This window comes from Mya arenaria, chromosome 2 (assembly GCF_026914265.1).
Source record: "Mya arenaria isolate MELC-2E11 chromosome 2, ASM2691426v1".
NCBI classification, from domain to species: domain Eukaryota; kingdom Metazoa; phylum Mollusca; class Bivalvia; order Myida; family Myidae; genus Mya; species Mya arenaria.
In genome coordinates, this window is record NC_069123.1 from 30,308,756 (window position 1) to 30,325,884 (window position 17,129).

Here is a 17,129-nt window from a genome sequence, read left to right on the forward strand (position 1 = left end):
TAACATAAGAGTCAATAACATGTGTATAATAACATAAGAGTCAATAACAGGTGTACAATAACATAAGAGTCAATAACATTTGTATAATAACATAAGAGTCAAGATAGCATGTGTATAATAACATAAGAGTCAATAACATGTGTATAATAACATACGAGTCAATAACATTTATATAATAACATACGAGTCAAGATAGCATGTGTATAATAACATAACAGTCAATGACATGTGTATAATAACATAAGAGTCAATAACATTTGTATAATAACATAAGAGTCAAGATAGCATGTGTATAATAACATAAGAGTCAATAACATGTGTATAATAACATACGAGTCAGTAACATGTGTATAATAACATAAGAGTCAATAACATGTGTATAATAACATAAGAGTCAATAACATGTGTATAATAACATAAGAGTCAATAACATGTGTATAATAACATACGAGTCAAGATAGCATATGTATAATAACATAACAGTCAATGACATGTGTATAATAACATAAGAGTCCATAGAATGTGTATAATAACATAAGAGTCCATAGAATGTGTATAATAACATAAGAGTCAATAGCATGTGTATAATAACAAAAGAGTCTATAGCATGTGTATAATAACATTTCCCGAAATACATATCTGGGAGGACAATCCGCCACGAGCTTTATATCTATGTTAACATCATTTCTATTCTTGCAGTCTATTATTTCGTCCAAATTATATATATCTTTGTTTTTTCTGAGCGCAATGATTTCATCCCATTTCACCACAATGATCTATTTTTCAATTACTAATGCTGAATAATGCACCTTGATTATCAGAAAAAAACTGGATCGTTGCTTTAATATGGTTCTCCTACTGATGATTTTGGTCGTATGTAAGTATATAGGTTAAGGTGAACCGGGTGTCTATGTAATCGTTTGCTGTGAGATGATGCGGTTACTATAGTGCGATATTTTATCAGCAGATTCCGATGTTGACCCGTACCTATTGCGCGACTACAGCATAGTTCCGTTGTCTTAGAATGTCGTTACGTGGTATCATATGCTTACTATCGCGAGATTGTTTTCTTGATGAAGTTCTGAACTTGGACGGGTTTTTTTAAAAGAGGATATTTCCACTTAGTGTGTCTCTTTTATTCACGAACGCTGTTGAAGGTATGTTGATATTAGTTTACTTTCTTCAAAAACTTCATGAACAATGATTTTGGTAACTGCCATGTTGTACTTAACCATATATTGCAAAAATAGTTTCCTGTTTATTTGTGGTAAATTAAAACGTTTTGAATGCCTTCTTTAAGTACGCGTTTTATCCATTTGAAAATGTACGGGCTACAAACGTTTCCCGACGTCATTTTTGTATCTTTATTTTTTACAGAACAATGGACAAACTTTTTGTGTTACTGATCCTCACCCCCGCGGTTTTAGGGGTGAAAAACTGCTGCTTCCCCTCACAGTTCGAGTGTGTGGAAGGGCTTGTTACCGGAAGCGCTGATGACGAGGGCCATACGTCTGTTACAACGGTGCGTGGTATTATATTCTTCAGCCTAGATAATCAGTGGGTGCATACCACGTGATAAATTGCGTCATAAATGCTACGTCGGAAGGCAATATTTTGATTTGAAAAAAAAACTTTAAACAAAGATAACTTCACTATTTCTTCACCATTTTAAATGAAACATAGCGCAGTCTACGCAGGTTACAGAGCCCCACCTTCGGTCTTTTACCGGAGTTTGATTGAGAGTTAAGTTCTATAAACACTTCGACAAACCTTTTCACAATACGGCCGTCTGACGTAGCACTGTCAAAACATGATTTTGGAAACAGGTTTGTCGAAGTGTTTGATGAAACTAATGACGTTATCAAATTTCGGTAACAAAACAAATGCGGGGCCCTTCAAGAGGAATAGACTGCCCTTTGGTTCATTTAAAATGGTGTTGTACAAGAAAAGTTATCTTTGATTTAAGTCTTCATTGTTGCCTTCCGACGTAGCATATATGACGTAATTTATCACGTGGTATACACACACTGATCGTGACAATTAGTGGTGGATCCATGGTTAAGTGCACTGGCACCGGGTTTTCAAACTCAATCATTTGTTTTTTAAAAATCCAAAAAATTCTTATAATTCCAAACTAAATATAATGATACTAAAAATGTAAAAAAAATCTAACTTAATCTATTTAAAAAATATATGCACTTTGTACTGTAAATATATATGATTGAGTTTGAAAATCTGGTGCCAGTGGTCTAGCGACACTATTGACTATCAATCCAGGAGTCACATATCCCGTCTCACGACACAAAAAATACTAACTTTTTTCCGGGAGGGACGTTAAAAAAGTTTTTTTCTGTAACGAATCTCAGGACAATTATTTAATAAAATGTTTTACTCTTTGATATCATAATTGTAAAAAAATACCAAAATGTAAAAAAAAATCGAATCGGAGGCCGGGTTCGAACCGGTGTCGCCAAAATTGCAGCCCAGTGTTGTATCCACTGTGCTACGAAGGCTTACTCTAAACGATTGAAATATTTAAGCTATATACCTAACTTGGTAATATCACGTGATAACATCGACTAGCCAATCACGCATAAGGAATGAATTCTACTAGGTTGACATACCTAGTAATCTTTTTTAATGGAAAAATACGAAAAAACTGCGAAAAAATAAATTAATTGAAAACTATGTGCTACTTTAGTTAATAAGTTTCAATGCATTGTATACATCGATACCAAGTTTATGTCAGTTTTCGACATTTTTTTGTTTTGTTTGCTATTTCATCATACGGAGTACAACCCCTTTAAAGAACCAGGGTAGCTCTAACCAGGGTTACATTCTGTCTGTGCACTATGCTCCGAAATCTCAAAATGACTAACAATCTGGTCGGAGTTCTCTCCGAAATGGGCAAGGCCCGAGTGCACGTATAAATAAGCTTACACTCCACCACCTGGTAATGATATCATAACACGTGCATGTACCGCCTAAAAGCCTAGTTTATTTAAAAGTTAGATGACATGAATTAAATTCTTAATGATTAAGAATAGGCGGAGTGAGCGTAAGGAACGAGCCCTTCTGAATTATTAAGATATTACTTCAGACCATCTAACTGATTTAGAATACAAACTTATTGGCTGATACATTGTCAACGCAAAATCTGACACAGGCAGTGAGTATCAGATGATTGACAGTAGGTGGACCTTTAAACACCAGCTAAATGTGACATTCCTAATGCATAAGTCTATAACTTCATGATTGTCTATCTGCTATGTTATTGCCTTAAAGGCCTAGCTTAAGGAATGTTTGGCATAATAATCCCCTGCTGTGCATCTCCTGCTATTTGCACTGGTGTCACAGTAGGGGCCAATTTCCTGTGTATTCGTTTGTTTGGCCCAGGGCCATTTAGAGTCCATTTTTTATAATAAAACAACCCAAACTACAAAGCAGGATACTCAGATTGACAACATTTTTATTTTTTGTCATTGAATGGGCCAATGTATGCGAAAATGACTGCTGACAAAAGACAGATGGCATATTTTTTTTATTTTCAAGTGTAATAATTTATGTTTTATGCATTTTTCTTAAACCGTTAGTAACGCGTTTAGCCATAACACATTAATTTTCGTACGGAAATATGTGAGAGTGCAGCTTTAAGAGCTTATTACAAGACATTGTTTACAAATCTTAAAGAGCATCAACATTAAAAAATCTCTCTCCTATCCACAGGGTAACCTTCAACTTTCGTACGATGCGAGTGGGAGAAGGATTTATGTTCTTGAACAACTGCAAACAGGAAACATCACGGAGACATATACACTTATTCAGCTCTATAATGAGGTAATTACAACTATCCCCCCTGACATGGGTCGGCAGTGGCGTAGCCAGCCCTCTTTTCATGTAGATTCATAATTGTGGTAGGGGGATCCGGAGGCATGCCCCCTCGGAAAATTTTGAAAACCATGGTGCAATCTGGTGCATTATGGGCGTTCTGAGGTGCTTTATTTAGTACTGGAAAATGGACAGTTTTTTAATCATATAGTCAAGTACGCATACTGAAACTTTGCCAGTTTTGTTGTTGCTATTTTTGTCAGAATCATGAGGATTTAGCCGCGTACACGCGTATAGGCAGCTACGCGCCTGGTCTGATAAGCGTTTAGATTTTTTTCAGCTATTTCAGTTACTTACCAGATATTCGGAGACTCGTTGTCATCCTTAATTTCTAAATATATTTCAAATTAAACTTTTAACTACTCATATTATCCTTTTAATTAGTTACAATTAAACTCCTATGTTGTGCAATGCAGTTTGAACACGTGTAGGTAAAAGCACCATGGACTACTTTTCAGAATATGCAGTATATTATTCATAACGGAACGTGCACAGGCGGTAAACTTGGCTCTTGGGATAACAGGAACTGCATACCAGGTACTTAAATAAGACAGGTTTTATCAACTATTCGCTCGTTTTGGCTGAATTTGGATAAAATAAATGATTACATATGATGCAATTCCAAACTCCAGGGATTAGCCCATTATCCGAGAATCCTATTTTGATAAAACACAGACAACATACATCAATTAAATCGTTTCCCTACTTAAGTCATTTTTCTAAGTTAAGTATCTTATTGGTCATTTGATATTATAAATTAAAAAAGTGTCAAATACTTCATTTTTATTGATGTTACTGAACAAACATAATTTTATTCGAATTTCTCATAAACTTTTCTTTTTATTTGACTATGAACGTTTAAAGAAATCCATTTAAGTTAAGAAATGACATAAGATGTGGTAGGAATACTGAACCTGACCTATTTATGGAATGAATAGCGTAATTGATTATCGAGGTATGAACGCAGTTGGGCTCGTTGAAGTGTGTGGAGTGGACTCTACGCGTACTATAACCAGCCCAAATGCGTTCAAATCATCGATTTTCCAGAATTGTTAAAAAACTTATTTAAGAACACCTTACAGGTATTCTTTCTCACCCATTTTGTTAAAAGAACAACCCGACCGGTTTACACATTTTATTGCTACGGGCAAAAAATAGTCCCGAAAAAAAATCACGTTTGAACGTAAATTTTGAAAGCTAATGACAGCAATTCATTTAAAAACCTTATACATTACTACTTTTTAACATGTTGATTCAAGGTTTTCGTGGCCTGCTGACAATAGAAACAATAAGAAGATAATCGTACGCTAGTTATGTTAATACGCGATGACTCGCGATCCGAACCTATCCAAAGATGTTGCGTTCATCGAAAAATAGTCGCAATTGCCGAAAGGCCGTACATTTCAGGAATGGAAGTTGATATGTAAATTTACTATATATAATGTAGCTTAACTAAATCTTCTTCTTCCAGTTTGTACTGAACTATCATTTTTTAAAACAGACAATGCAACAGCAGGGACAAACTTTATACTCGGACATCAGCAATCAGCTTTGGTCACCCCTTATATGTGGAACCTGGCAGACGGAACTTCCCTAACCATGACTGTTACAGACAATTGCACACCCCTTTCTGAACTCACGTATGGCACAAGGGAAGGCAGTAAGTGAAACTATTGTGCATTTATTTGACAACGACTGTGAAACACGTTGCAATAGCATTATACTCGCATATGTGTTGTGCGTATATTTCATGACGTCACCGGACCATCCATTTGGGCGTCTGTTCCAGGGGAGGTAAGGCTGCGTAGTACACAAGCACGATTTCACACGGTACACCTAATTATCGTCCCTCCTGGAAGATTATGATAATTATGTTGTTTAGTGTGTATGCGGGGATTGAACCGAAAACCCCTGGCTTCAAGTATTATACCATTAGACCTCGGACACACCATCATGCCTGATCTTAGCATTCATGATTGTGGTCTTGTTACACACACACACACGCACGCACGCAAGCACACACTCGCACGCACGCACGCACGCACGCACGCACGCACGCACACACACACGCACACACACACACACCGGTCTTAAATGTATCGATATATATAGAGTAGTAACGGTTTGTCTTATGTTAAACAGATTGCATTATTAATCAAAAAATACTCCTAAAACTTGTCAAACCACTCTTTCCTTTAATTCGCCTCAATGTTTGTCTTTATAATATCTTAGACCATACTCATTTATTCACTAATCAACTTCTACTTTTCATGTCTAGCAAAAAAAAAAAACAGGAATCACTTGTTAAAATATTAACATGTATATTTGTTACAAAGCGAATTTGTGTTACGCAATTTCGAAAACGCAGAAAGTCAAATATGAAATACATTTAGACACATACATGTATTTTGCCTGAAAATATATGCTTTTGTTGACAGTAAACTACGTTTTTGGTCTTTCAGCTTCATTTTTGTCCGGTGTGGATTTCAATAACATCAATCTTGGTATCAAGGACCCAACTGTGTTCGTGGTGCCGGACATCTGCAAACAACAGGCCTTGGTGCGTATACTTTGTATTCCGATGTTCATATAAGTAGCGATGTTCCGATGATCGATTTGAATCGAAAAATGATTTGATGGGCCTGAAATTGGCGGTAAACCATCGTTTTTGGTCATAATCGATCATCGATATGACCGGCGAGCTATTTTTTTCTTTCCTCTCTTTATTTGCGTTCGGTTAGTTTCCGCCAATTTACACCTTTGAGTTCATTTATTTATTCGGAAGTGATTGTCGTTAACAATATGAACGAATACAACAACAACGCTTAATAACTTCAGACATACACATAATATAAGCATAAATAAACAAGAATAAAATCACAATAAATGTTTTGTCAGAAACCGATCCTTCTATCGATAGTCGGTTTCTTGAGTGGAATCGATAATCGATAGTCGAATAAATAAATAAAAAAAAATGTGATCTGATCTTTTGTCAGCAGTCTTATGTCACCGGTTGTCAAACATTTACGCAAAAATTGGCTTATTCCGTCACATTTTATCAAGTTGTCATATCGGTCAATCTGTGAGAGTGCAGCTTTAAAGGCACTCAAATCAAGGCCATACAATCACCAGCCAAGAGACACTGCCCTACAAGACAATATATATTTTACAACTGCCTTAAGCTATGTATTTGGTATTTTGGACATGTGCCACCGGGCGTTCATGTATATGTTAGAGACTACAGAAAAAGAGAGGGCATATCTCTGCCGCAGGCCGGGGTAGCCCGCAATGTTTTCTTTTCGTCGACGAAATTGGACTCAAAATTATTTGGTGTTTGTTGGAGCATTCGTCAGAATCGATCTAAAAAATAAATAAAAAATAAGCAGAACATTTGAAAAAAATCCTCGATTATCATATGCCCACACAAAATTGCAAACAACAAAATTTGTTAACGTGATTTAAAAAAAAAAATATTCTCATATAATTAGATAAAAAATCTACTGCTAAAATAGTTGTCTTTAGTCTTGTTAGCAATACTGTGTAACAAAAGTGTATCCATTAAACTTACAGAGTAGTAAAGATTTGAAAGTTAACAATGACGACGTTAACAACATTGTTAACTCTAACAAAGTTCTGAACATCTGAACTATATCGGTCCGTTATTTATATCGAGCAATCCGATTAGCTTAATCATTCTTAGATCCAATTTAGAAAAGTATTGGATAACATAATTGTCTGTATAGGTCCGTTATTTATATCGAGCAATCCGATTAGCTACATCGTTCTTAGATCAAATTAATAACAGTGTTGAATACCACCCCATGTCTCGTTCTTCTATTTCAGGGGCAGACAATTTACCGGAGGAGAAGAAGTCATCTTTATTGAAAGAATTGAGTGTCGTGTACCCGTATGCGTTTGTTCAAGGTGTAATCTTAGTTACAATAAAACTTTTTTTTTAATAATAAACTAGAAGACAAATAAAGGCTTGTTGTGTATTCATATCACATTGCAGCTGTGATAGAGCTCTCTAACTGACAAAAACGATTTTGGACAACAACCTGGTAACTTGTACTAGAATTATATTCTATTTCAGTCCCATTTGTGAACAATATAATACATGTACATATCTACACAATAAACGTAAAGCACATCGACATTCTTTAAAATAATTACAAGAAATATTTAGAACAGGTTTATGGCACGTACATTGTCTTGATTAAACTAAAACAGGAGACGTAAATGCATTTATTTACTCCAAATGTAAATTTATAAATAATTAAACGAAAACTGTTATTGAATTCAACAGGTGAAAACAAGCTCGTTACTAATGCATCAGTCAATTGTACCCCCCCCCCCCCCGGTTCGGGGGTATACCGGGGACAGCAGGGGGAAATGGGTCGTGTTTTACCTTTTAGGTGGCCCCGCTGTGCCGAGTGAGGGCGGAAATGGGCCGTAACAATGGGGTCCTAGGGGTGCGGGGGCATATGGCGGGGATTTTACCAGCAGTGTGTCCCCCGCAGGAATTTTACCCGGGATTGGCTGTACCGAAAGTCAAAGCCCCCGCTATTTCCTGGACTTGAGGGGCCGTGGTTATATTACAATTGACTGGAGCATTATACTGTTAGTGGAGTGAAAGATAACGGAACGGTTCTCGATTATCTAAGACAAAAAAATGTTACCGCCTAAAGTCCTTTAATCTCATTGAACAGGCCCATCAGGTGGATTCAAAGTCCCTGCTTAGTTCACGATAATATCTTAACGTTTAATTGTGAAGGCGGGCCAATTTTGCGAACATGCCCAAAACGGGTAAGACTTATGGTGTGCACCACGAAAGCGATATTAATATTCTTTGCATAATATAATGTATTTTATCCGACCAAACAGTCAAATCACCGTCAATCCCGCGAATTTAAGTGGTTCATCAATGACCTATACAAATGCCAACACAATTGTTATGCGATGTTTTGATTCAATATTAAATCCTGTATAACCATCCTTCGGTTATACATATTACATGTTTTATTGCAAAATAAAATAAAATATTTTATGTACTATTACGATCAATCCTTAAACTAATGTCAATGTAGTACGTCATTGGAAATGGATTTAAATAAAGTAAATATTTTCGAAATATAATACGTCATAATGTACATACAAATCGACAGTATGTTTTGTGTTTTTTTGGGGGTCACGGATGTAATAGCAAATAAAATGTCGTAGGTACAGGGTGCAGTTGACAAAGAAGTTTCAGATTTCTGTTTTAATATTCAACAAGTCGACATCATACCAGATGTAATCAGTTTATCCCGCTTTTTGGACATAAGCTTAGCAAATAAATTATGTATGTGTAAATATGGAAAATTATTTTGAATGAATTAGAAAATATCTACGGCTAACTTTCTGCTTTTATTTAAACTACAAATGTACTAAAGTCATATACAAGTAGCTGATACAGCGTTGCATTTTAAATGTACGTATTACATGTATATAACTATATTAAGCATGTTTTTGTTATCCGAATTACGGCAACGAATAAATGTAAAATCGTATACAAATCCTTACGGCAAATACGACTTGTATATTACAGTTGGAAACAATCAAATGCATAAAGGCCAACATCAAAAGTGATATTATTTTCTATATTTTATTTTTAATATTCGTTCGTTCATGCAGTTAGAACGAGCGCACACGCACACACGCACACACGCACGCACGCACGCACGCGCGCGCACACACACACAGACACGCACGCACGCACGCACGCACGCACGCGCACACACACACACACACACACGCACACACACCACCACCACCTAAAATCGTCCAAGTTTACTTTTTATTTTTCAATAAAGGAGAAAAAATACGCAAAAAAAATGCACCATTTTGGAGTAGAAATTGTTAAAATTGTCTAGGCGCCGTCGGATACCCCCGATAAACACTACGCTATCCTTCTTTGTGTATGAAGTGAAACGGAAAAAAGTACCGTAGTTGCCGATGATGATTTCAAGGCGGGAGTGGGGCGAGTAGCCCCCCCCCCCCCGCATACACTTTCAACCAATATATTTATTTCGGTTCTAAGTAGGAGGGGGGGGGGGAGCAAGTCAAAAGGTTACCCTTTCTAACTTACCCCTCCCCACCCCAACTTCAAATCCTGGATCCTCCCCTGGAGCGTTCGCACTGCATGAGCGCACCAGAAATAAGATTCAAACTTTATGATTTTTAACATATTTCCATTTTTTGTTGTCTTGCGTTTGTCTAGAATATTATCGAGATTTTTAAATTCGTGTTTTAAATATATATGCATTGCACAGGTCCCTCTTGCGAAACTGCGGCTACAGAGGTCGCGAGTGGTTGACCGGTTCATGCAAAATGAACGCATTTTGTAGGCTTGAGCTTTAGCTCAAGTCTTTTGTATTAGACCACAAAAAATCACGTGAGTCCATGTGGAGTTCAACATCATATTCGAAAGTATCAGATTTCAATGAAAATCAGACTGTAAAACATACCTGGAAAATATTTGTTTTACAAAATAAATTCATGTAATATATGAACGATTTTGCGTTTATTAGCAGTTAAACAATCGCATAAAACGCGGATATGAAAGGGAGCTCTCCAATAAACTGGAAAATTCCTTGCAGTTCTGGGTTTGACCTCAATGAGCAATATGGCATAGTAGTTCTATAAATAATACACCACAGGGGAGGGAATTCAGATATACAATACATTATTGACTCAGTGCGGTTTACTCCCTTATCCATGCACTGCTCTTTCAGTGAACTTAGTTAAATGGTCGAAATATACCAAGTAACATTGCCGGTTATATGGAAGAGCATATATCCTTTATCATTATCAATTAAAATATACCTCAGATTTTGCAAATTCGTATTGGCGTTCATACTCCAACTTCTTGGGTAACTTGGTTATTTTCCTCCGTATTACTATGTATTTGCGCAGAAGTTAAAAAATATCAACCCCTGCGCATCCAAGTCGTAAGCTTATGAACAAGGTAATGATTCTTATTTCCATAAAGTACTGTTATGGATAATTGGTCTAAGTATGTACATTTGTAAATAATTTCTTATACTCCCTTTGTTTAAGCTATGATCGGAATTGAAATAGTTTTTTTGTATACTACAATTGTGCTCATGTTCTCTTAAAATTGTTGATTGGAACAATATAATTATATACTAGTATACAAGTTTAGTTTCTTGCTCTGGTGTACGTTTTATTCTGCTGCCAACGGAATACACCGAATCTGGTGAGTGGGTTCTTTTTGTGAGTTGGTGGTGAGTCAGTGAGTCAGTGAACGGGCAGGAAGGTTGTGTCGGTAGATTGGATCAGTAGACAGATAGGCTTGAGAGCGAGTGAGCGAGTGTCATGCTATTATGATTTGTTTTTAATATCACATAGATGGAATCATCGCTCAAGCCATTCAGCACTATCAGTGCTTTGATTATCTGCAGAAATTCAAGTGCTTATGTAAATCAATCGTGTTGTATGGCTCGTTTTTCGAAACTATTATACGTAAACCGCTTCCATAGCCTATTTGTTATTGCGCCCGTCTACGGAGCGTAGGCCGAAGGTTTAAAGTGACACCTTTATTCAAAATCAATACATACACATGTATAACAAACATACGTTTTGAGTGATAAACCTTTAACTACTTACTAAATAATGCATTTATGGAAAATATTAATACTGATAACAAGTTTATAACCGTGTATTTTATAGCTAAAAACGCAAAAATATTAAATGATTGGTGAATGCTAAAAGATTTACTGTGATTTACTATCGTCTCATAAGGTAGAAATACCGTGTTTTCTGCACCTTTCTTTCAAATTAAACGCAGTATCCTTCATAAGAACCATTGTTGTCGACATTTATAAATCCATTTTGGTAAATTAAAGCAAATGTATTAAATATGGTAAATCTTATTTAGGAGTAATAGTGCATCTTTAAACTACACTTGACCCGTTTGCTGACCAATCATCTATTTAAATAAAAGCGTTGAAAGGCTGGAGACACGACAAGCGTGAAGTTTTTTACAGTTCTGTTCACTGGCATTAAAAATCGAATCCAAAAATATTTAGAGTGACCCAAACTGAAACGCTTGAGTGCCCGTCATTGCCTAAGAATAGGTCTAGTATATTAATGAAATTTTATACAATTAGCTAGTTTCATAACAGTAACTGTTAAACCTATACTGTATGTACTAGGATATATGAGCATTGCTTTCATATCCCAAGTGTATTGCTAGTGTAAAGTTAATTAAATATTTGTTAATTATTTCATAACGATGTCAAAGATTGATGATTTCCAAGTGTAAGCCAATATATTATTAAGTAAAAATTATTTTCATGAGATGGTAGTTTTGTTACAAAATAGCCCCTGTTCCGCATTTTCCGAAAGACACGAATGACTTGCTTCCCTTGGCGTTGCTATACGCTGCAGTTGCTTCCCTTGGTACTGGCTTTCGGTTTTCATTAAGAAGATGACGATGAAACGGGAGCTAGTCAATCGATGTATTAACTTCCGGTTCCGCGCAATTCAGACAATTTAATAAAAAAGATGGATTTTCCGAGGTTTTCCGTTCCCTAACATGGTTTAGGCATTTAAATAACGAGTAAAACATATCGATTCTGATTAATTAATCGAAAAATTCAAATGATGCTTGTAAATTGAAAGTTAACACAATGAAATAGAAACGAATCATGATGTTCAACCACCACGTTTACAAAACTGAACTGAAGACTGAAGTCTGAATCTATGAAAAATGAAGTGAACCAGTACCAATATGTATACTATGCAAGGGCGGTTCCAGAATTGCAATTGGCGCATAAGTACCCCTTTACCCCACCACCAAATTGGCAAGAGCTTGGCCTTTGACTAATCCACTCCTATCACCAGACATAATGTTGTTGTATGGTGACCAAGAAAGAATTAAAGAATTTAACTGCCTGCCATCAAAAATTGAGGTACTTATAGTCTCCTAAAAAACTCCCAGTGTATGACGTCACTTCCTTTCTAAGATTGTTTTGTGATGAAGGCGTAACACCGGTACACTCAGACATATCTGTGTGATTCTTTTTATACATTATCAGGAATATGATTGCTATCTTGTTTCAACGCATGTTTGTAAGGTTTCTTCAATCTAAAACACCAATTCAGCATCGAGATTTTTTTACATTCATTGTTTAAACACTTTTTTAATTATAAAGATTTATTCAACTCATACTAAACTATTCCGAAAAATATTCGGAAGCATATGTTTAAAGCATTAGAACAATAAAATAAAATTAGATAATAAAAACAATCAATAAAAAGATATTCTATAATGGTAGAGCTGTATTTAGCGTGTGTCCTTTGTGTTGTGAACGCCGATGAAAATAGGTCTCTCGATGGTTGCTGATTGAGGGCATAATTGTATCACAGTTATCTCCCCTGCTTTGAATCTCTGGGAAAAAGAATTTAATTGTATTTAGAAATGCTATAACTATATGAAAACCGCTTACTCCCAAGCGAAAAACTGTCGAAACACACTGTTATTGGTTTTAAAGTTTTGCCATTCAAACTCAATCAGTTTAATGATACCAGCATTGTCGACGACACTCTAATAATAAATAAAACGAATATCGGAAACCCCCACCAAAATATCCATAAAAGATAATAGATGAGTAAGTACATTTAAGTAAATGTAATACACCAGTCCATTGTAACCACGCCCCCCAGGTCCGGGGAATAGCGGGGACTTTAACTTTCAGTCCAGCCAACCCCGAGTAAAATCCCCGCCCTGCGGGGACGAACAGATGGTAAAATCCACGCCAAATGCCCCCGCACCCCAGAGACCCTAGGTGAGGCCCATTTCCCGCTATATTTTGCGCGAAGGCAAAACCACCGCATTCACCCGGCACTGCGGGGCCACCTAAAAGGTAAAAACTCGGCCCAGTTCCCCGGCTATCCCCGGTATACCCCCGGACCTGGGGGGGGGGGGGGCGTGTTTACAATTGACTGGTGCATAAAGTGTGTTGGCGGTTTTGATAGTAGCCAAAAATATGTGTGGTTAGAGTTGCATCTTGTCCAAATACAGGCAGGATGCGTAGGGGTTTTATATTGTTATAAGGATTCATGTAATAAAAACATTATTGTCATCATTTGGGAATGGCGTTATAGCTGCACTCTCACATATTGAATGTTTTGACAACTTTTTTTATTTTTTTTGTTTTGGAACGAGCCATTTTTTTCGAAAATCCATTGAAACCAGTTATATAAGACTGCTGACAAAAAAATAGATCGCAAATTTTATATATAAGCCAAAAAATTGATGTTTTATGCATTTTTTTCTTAAACGTTAGTAACGGTTCAAGCCATAAAACATTAATTTTCGGACGGAAAAATGTAAATATACGATCTGATTTTTTGTCAGCAATCTTTCATTGGTTTTCAGATATCTACGCAAAAAATTGCTCTTTCCAAGAAAAAAATAATCTGTGAGAGTGCAGCTTTAAAGTAATCATAACTGTAAAGCTTTTTAAATGACATTTAAAAGTAAACACACGCACTGTATTTTTTATTTATTATTATGATTATTATTATTATTTGTTTTACTGACCGACTATAAAAACGGTAGGGTCGGTGCCTATTTCTTAGGAAGGGCCGTGTTATCTGAACCAGGAGTACTTTTAAGGCCTAAGGCAATCCCTTTGTGGTTTGGGATAAAATAATCGATCAATAAGAATACCACCTTACCATGATTACAAGGTGTGTTGTCTAATTCCTCGCAGCTGGTTTCCGAGTGTCCATCTACATCAACATTCTCATCCTCTGTTGTAATTTCAATACTCGCCGCCCCCGGTTCATCTCGTCCCACTGTTTCCCTATCTTGCCCAAAGTCAGGACAAGTTGCCTCGTTGTCATCGTGGCACGCGCTTGTACTACTGCTACTGCTGGTGCTTGTTGACGACACGCCTGTGGCTATTGTTGCCGGAAGCTTGTTCCTTTTACGGAACTTGGCTCGCCTGTTTTTGAACCACACCTGCGAATTCAAAGCAAACTCATTAACATAACGAAACAGACAATGTATTTATGCACCAGTCAATTGTGCCCCCCCCCACCCCGAGGTCCGGAGAAAAGCGGGGACTTTAACTTTCGGTCCAGCCAACCCCTGGTAAAAACCCCGCCCTGCGGAGACAAACAGCTGGTAAAATCCCTGCCAAAAAGTCCCCGCAACCCCGGGGCATCCTAGGTAAGGCCGATCCCCCACTATTTTCGTCATGAAAACAAAAACAACGCCGTCACTCGGCACTGCGGGGCCACCTGGAAGGTAAAAACACGTCCCATTTCCCCCCCCCCCCCCCGGTCCTGGTGGCTGTGGTTACAATTGGATGGTGCATTAGATATTCTATCCATTCAGGACCGACAGTTCTTCCATTGTGTGTATACCACGTGATAAATTACGTCATAACTGCTACATTGAGAGGCATAATTTTGCTTCGAATGAAGACTTAAATCAAAGATTATTTTTCTTTTATCATTTTAGATAGCGACTTAGACTGCACTATGTTTCATTTAATATGGTGAAGAAAAGGTAATGTTATTTTTGTTTAAGGCTTCATTCGAAGCAAACTATTGCCTTCCGACGGAGCATTTATGAAGCAATTATGACGCAATTTAGCACGTGGTATTCACACACTGGCATCGTTCGCTCTATAAAACGCAAGAATATTGCACATCAAATGTTACTGGTAATCTCCCAGTTTCTGGTTTCCATGATTTTTTCCGTAATACAAGAGTCGTTTTGGTCAGTCCTGAACTGCCATGACATTTTCCGTAAAGTGTTCTGTCTTATGATAAATTGTATAAGTTAGATATTCTGTACTTGCACGTGCTGTACTTTTAGACAATAAGGCACGATTCTGTCAAGTATGAAATATGGAAATGAAGATTTAATTTCTATCCAAAGTAATAGTAAGATGACATGAAGAAATATTTTAATGATTAAAAATTTGCGGAGTGAGCGAAGCGAAAGAGCCTTTCTTAATCATAAAAAATATTACTTCAGTTCATCTAACTGTCTTAGAATACAACCTTATTGGCTGACACATTGTAAACGCAAAATCTGACGTAGGGATTGTGTATTGGATGAGTGGCAGTAGGCGGACCTAAGCACACCCGCGAAAGTTCAATTTCTTATGATTAAACCTAGTACTAAATGATTGCCTATATCTGCAACTTCATTTGCTGAAATGAAGGTTGTATTCTAATTTTATGTTCACATTTACCCAAGTGAAACATTGCCTGATAGAAAATGCCTCCGACCTGAATTTGTTTGAATTCAAATTGTATTGTCCTTTCTCTATGTAACTTACCTGTATCCTTGCCTCTGGAAGGTTGGTCACCATGGCCAGCCTCTCTCTCATAACCACATCCGGGTAGTGAGTCTTGGAGAACGTCTTCTCCAGCGCCGCCAGCTGTTGATTCGTGAATGCCGTGCGGCTACGTCGCTGCTTCCGGTGTGGACCGTAACGAGCCTCGAATATCATATCTACAATTCCAACATATTTTATTTATTAGTAAAACTAATAATTAATAAAATCACATGCGGCATTTTGTGTTGTCGGAGGTCAGCATTTGTGGTCAGTTTCAGAATTCGGACACTATTAATGGTTTTAAGTTGAAATCTGGTTAAATGTCGAAATTAATTGTCTCGCAATGCATATCTTTCCTGGAAACTCAGCTTACATAATTGTTTAATGTTTTTTGAGCTTGATTAATTTTTAATTCAATATGCACCATTTGTGATTTTCTTTGCATATTTAGGCTTGATCTAGGTATAGAAAAGTTTAGTTTCATATACAATTTATTGATAGACCTTGACGCCGTACAAATCATTGCCAACGATGGGGCTTATCAGGGGTCTTGAAAGCTCCTTCAGATTTATATAGGGAACATTCAGTCAAATTTTCCAAAGTTTGATTCAATCAGCATTTCTAAAACTAATTCTTTTTGTTATGATTCCTTTATTTATAACGTAGTACTTTTTAAGGATTTTGTTGGTAACCCCATCTTACATTTAACAATAGGAACTAAAATGATTTTTTAAAGTCATTTAAAATCATTTAATGGCTAAGGCACCAATGGCCCATGAAGACGAATGGCTCTAATGATAAAGTTTTACCTGCCAGTCTCTCTGCAAGAGTAAACGGGTGCAGAGGTGCCGGAAGCCCGTGGGGGTAGGGGGCGGG

At 36.8% G+C, this 17,129-nt stretch overlaps 1 protein-coding gene across 1 annotated transcript; it reads left to right on the forward strand.

The window, feature by feature from the left end:
* The first annotated feature begins 1,044 nt into the window (after positions 1 to 1,044).
* Positions 1,045 to 7,989, forward strand: LOC128242957 (mammalian ependymin-related protein 1-like). The gene is made up of 7 exons (XM_052960412.1): positions 1,045 to 1,157; positions 1,378 to 1,522; positions 3,727 to 3,837; positions 4,347 to 4,425; positions 5,390 to 5,548; positions 6,351 to 6,448; positions 7,732 to 7,989. The coding sequence occupies exons 2-7, from the start codon at positions 1,382 to 1,384 to the stop codon at positions 7,771 to 7,773; spliced, it is 630 nt and encodes a 209-aa protein (XP_052816372.1). The 5' UTR covers positions 1,045 to 1,157; positions 1,378 to 1,381; the 3' UTR covers positions 7,774 to 7,989.
* Positions 7,990 to 17,129: the final 9,140 nt, after the last annotated feature.

Bases quoted from the DNA above. Each gene is read 5' to 3' on its own strand.
- LOC128242957 (XM_052960412.1), top strand. From the start codon at position 1,382: ATGGACAAACTTTTTGTGTTACTGATCCTCACCCCCGCGGTTTTAGGG. The intron at 3,838-4,346 runs GTAATTACAACT...ACTACTTTTCAG, and splicing joins TTATTCAGCTCTATAATGAG to AATATGCAGTATATTATTCA. The intron at 5,549-6,350 runs GTAAGTGAAACT...TTGGTCTTTCAG, and splicing joins GTATGGCACAAGGGAAGGCA to CTTCATTTTTGTCCGGTGTG.